Below are 3,818 nucleotides of genomic sequence, written 5' to 3'. Positions count from 1 at the left end.
GTACTTGTGGCACCTTAGAGACTAACTCACGAAAGCTTACTTCCACAATAAAGAGATTGCACTACAGTACTTGTATGAGGTGAACTGAAAAATACTATTTCTTATGTTTATCATTTTTACAGTGCAAATATTTGTAATAAAAATAATATAAAGTGAGCACTGTACACTTTGTATTCTGTGCTGTAGCATAAATCAATATATTTGAAAATGTAGAAAAATATCCACAAATATTTATTAAATTTAAATTGGTATTCTATTGTTTAACACACAGCCCTAATGCTTATACAATTTTTTGAGTAATTTGTCATTTAAAATCTGGTTTTAATATGTCTATGCACCAATGTGGGTACAAGAAAAAGCTGATTTAAACTATTTATTGAAAATATTGTAATTTAAAATCATTCACAACAACTGGAAGTTACACGTCACCAGCACAGAGGAAGGGTATGCTGCTAGTTTGGGGGCACATGTCATAGAGTGGTAGCAGGGTGGAAGAAGGCAGGCTTGGTTTTTCATAGGGGTGCTCTTCTTTCTTCATTGGCTGGTTTTCAGCAGCTCTATTCCCCCTTCTTAAAGGAATCCTGTTGTCTCTTTTAGGCCCCAGTACATTCTACAACCTTCCAAGGAGAATTAATGATTTACAATGGAGTCTAGGCCACTACAAAATCCCAGAGAGCCCCAAATTACATCAGTACCTCCAAGATGAAGGATGACTCAACCTCCACTAAGTGCACAATACAACTAGGAAGCTGGCTGGAAGAGAAACTGCCCATTTTCTGTGTGCAGCTCTGATATGTCTGCAATATAGCTCTATAAAACACTACATTGTAGACTATTACTACAGAATCAACTTATACGACTAAATGGCTGGGCATTTGGGGAAATATCATCACTCACAAGATCTCTTTCCGAGGAATGCGAAATGTTTTCCATTACTTTCCTATTTTAAAAAAATAAAAACCAATTTTTTATTTACTTTTTTTCTTTAAAAAAAAAGGGAGACTCTCTCACACACCCAAAATGCTACATTTAACTATATAATACATTGTTACATTATATTCGGGATCAGGCAGTGCCAAGCCATCACTACCTCAGCATAGACTCAGCTGCAGATTCTTTCAATAACTGCTTTGATAAACTCTGATCCTTTGACCTGCAAAACATCTGTTACCCTTCTAGAAAAAATGTTGGCTCTTTTACTTTTTTGAACTAATACTGCCGCTCTTATGGAGGCTCTGTCTACCACCAGCAGAAGCAGCAGCAGTTTGTTTTCTCTGTGTGGCATCTAGCCTTCCAAACACTTTTATCCATCCAGTTTTTGTAAGTATCCTAAAAAACTGAGAAACAAGGAGAACAATACTGATGCCAATTACTATCCAGATAACATTACCCAGACTGCTGCTCCATATACTTACCATAGGCTTAGACACTGGAACAGGTCCACTGTCAATGCTTCCTCCATATCCTGGGAATTTACAGTCTGGAGGGGCCCACCCATAGTTACAGTGGCAATTTTTAGTATTGGTGCATACTCCCCTACTGTTGCATTTTTTCTTAGCGTCACAATCGAAATTCAAATTTGGCACACTTGCACATGTCCTATTAAGGCAAATTTTTCCATTACCACAAAATGTGCCATCTTTCACTGCCCCTGTATCAATTACATCAGTCCCAGCATGATGGTCTGTACCCCAACACCAGATATGACCTATGGGAGTTTGTACGACAGTACTATGTTCCTTCAAAGGAGGTATTTTTTCTACATTTTTACACTGAATCCTTCCACACAAGACATCACTGATTTTACATTTTTTGTAATTTGCTCCAGTTTCACCACCACCACAGTTGCCAAACCGGTCACCTCGAGTGTTCAGGTTACTGAAGCAACTTAGAGGAGCTTTTTGTGCACCCCTTCCAAAGATATCTGCACACTGTTTCTTGTGGTTATGGCAGCTTCCCCGATAACAGTAGCCCATGTCACTGCATGGAGTTCCATCTTGTACATACACATTATCTTGGCACCACTTTGAAGTCCCATTGCAATACTCAGGAAGGTCACACTCATCAACAGCTGCTCTGCATAGTTTTCCTTCAGCAAGAATTTGACACTTTTTACAGCACTTTCCAAAAGCACAAGCCATACCTGGTTTCAGTTTGCACATGGACTGACAACACAAGTCTTTTTTGCATTCCAGTTCTGAGCCACAGTCACATTCCTCTTCCCCTTCCACCACCTTGTTACCACAGCGCTTCATCCTAAATATTTTGCTGGGTGCTGGGATGTTATATAGGCAGAATCCAGCGCCTTCACGGAGGAGATTAAAATATACTTCACGACTGCAGTCACTGAACTGATCAGTAGTTACATGCACAGCAGCCATGATGCAGCCAACAGTTCTGTTACAAAGACATTTATCATAGTCATGATACATGCCAAGATTATGACCCAACTCATGTGCAACAGTGACTGAAAAAAATGGCACAGAAGCAAAACGCCAGGTGACAATGGATGCTGCATCCGTCACAAGGCAGATGCCTCCTACATATGCCCGCCCAGCACGCCCTCTGTATATTTTAGCCATAAATAGCTGTCCAGCATCATGCTGCAGGCGACGATAGAGCACATCATTCCTCCAGCGGTTAAATTCAGGAAGGGCATTGCCTATAGTATCGGGTAATGTGATGAGGTTGTTTTCTGTCCAGATCTCTAGTCCAACCAGGATGACATGAGCCCCCAAAGCACGATAAAACGAGTCCACCATATTGATCACTTCGAGGACCTGGCTGGTCAGGAGGCTTTCATTCCTTCTAAAAAGGATGAACTGCTCTTTCTCCACCACCACACAGAACTCAATATATGTGGCATGTGTCCATCTGTGACGTCCGGCTGCCACAGCGGGCCCGGTGACCTGGATCTTGGTTCCTTGGTGTTGCAGCTCCTCAGTGGTCACCCCACATGAGGCAGGTGTGCCCTTCACGTCTCCCATCCGATAGAGAAGGTGCTGGCAGGTGGAGGAGGCCTTGATGGGCTCGATCCCGTAGCTCGTCCCCTCGATGTGCAGCAGTCCCCGCAGCCCCCCAGAGCAGGTGCTCAGCACCACCAGTGACTCTGGGGCACCCTCCACGTAGCCCTCGTAGTAGCAGTGGCTTGGGATGAAGGGCTGGCTCCTCACCAGCTCACCCCGCTCGTAGGTGAACACAGGGAGGTGGCCGGCCAGGAACAGGCCCTTCTGCTGCAGGTGAGCAACCAGAAGTCTCCCACCCACCTGCAGCTGGTAGGACACCCGCCCCTCGGCCTCCCGGCCCCCAGGAGGCGCCAGCCGCCGAGGCACCGTCACCTGGTAGCGGGGAAGCCCCGCAGTCCCATCATGGCCCGCGCTGGGCAGGAGGCACCCCAGCAGCAGCAGCAGCGTGGAACAGCCCGCCCGCAACGGCCCTGCCGCCGCCATGACCCCGCCCCCCGCGGGGAAAGAGGCGGGAAAGAAGCGAGGGCCGTTCAGGAGGCGCCTTCAACCGCTTCCTCCCCAACGGCTCCTGCTAGCGCGGGCGGCGACGGCTGGTTCCCAACACCGGGGCGCAGGGCATCGCTACACCCGCCCCTCCAGCCCGGCCCCTCTCACGGCAGCCAGCCCGCGCCCCGCTCAGGCCAGGTTAAAGAGGGCCAGGGCCAGGGTGCAGATGCTAAAGCAACTCATCCCGCGCCCTCTGGAGCTGCCTTCCTGGTGTTCTAGGCTGGGTTGTTGTTTTTTTGTTATTATTTTTTTTTAATACACTGACCCTCTTCCAGCCTCTCCCTTGCGCCAGTCCCTCAGCAGATT

At 46.9% G+C, this 3,818-nt stretch overlaps 1 protein-coding gene across 1 annotated transcript; it reads right to left on the bottom strand.

Annotated features, from left to right (window-relative positions):
* Positions 1–1,196: 1,196 nt before the first annotated feature.
* Positions 1,197–3,586, bottom strand: LOC102939851 (disintegrin and metalloproteinase domain-containing protein 21-like). The gene has a single exon (XM_027819850.3). The coding sequence runs from the start codon at positions 3,447–3,449 to the stop codon at positions 1,197–1,199; it is 2,253 nt and encodes a 750-aa protein (XP_027675651.2). The 5' UTR covers positions 3,450–3,586.
* Between the last annotated feature and the right edge of the window lie 232 nt (positions 3,587–3,818).

Source organism: Chelonia mydas, chromosome 9, assembly GCF_015237465.2.
Source record: "Chelonia mydas isolate rCheMyd1 chromosome 9, rCheMyd1.pri.v2, whole genome shotgun sequence".
NCBI classification, from domain to species: domain Eukaryota; kingdom Metazoa; phylum Chordata; order Testudines; family Cheloniidae; genus Chelonia; species Chelonia mydas.
This window is presented reverse-complemented; position numbering and strand designations above follow the sequence as displayed.

What these genes read in the sequence shown, in the direction of transcription:
- LOC102939851 (XM_027819850.3), bottom strand. Translation starts at nt 3,449, where the DNA reads ATGGCGGCGGCAGGGCCGTTGCGGGCGGGCTGTTCCACGCTGCTGCTG.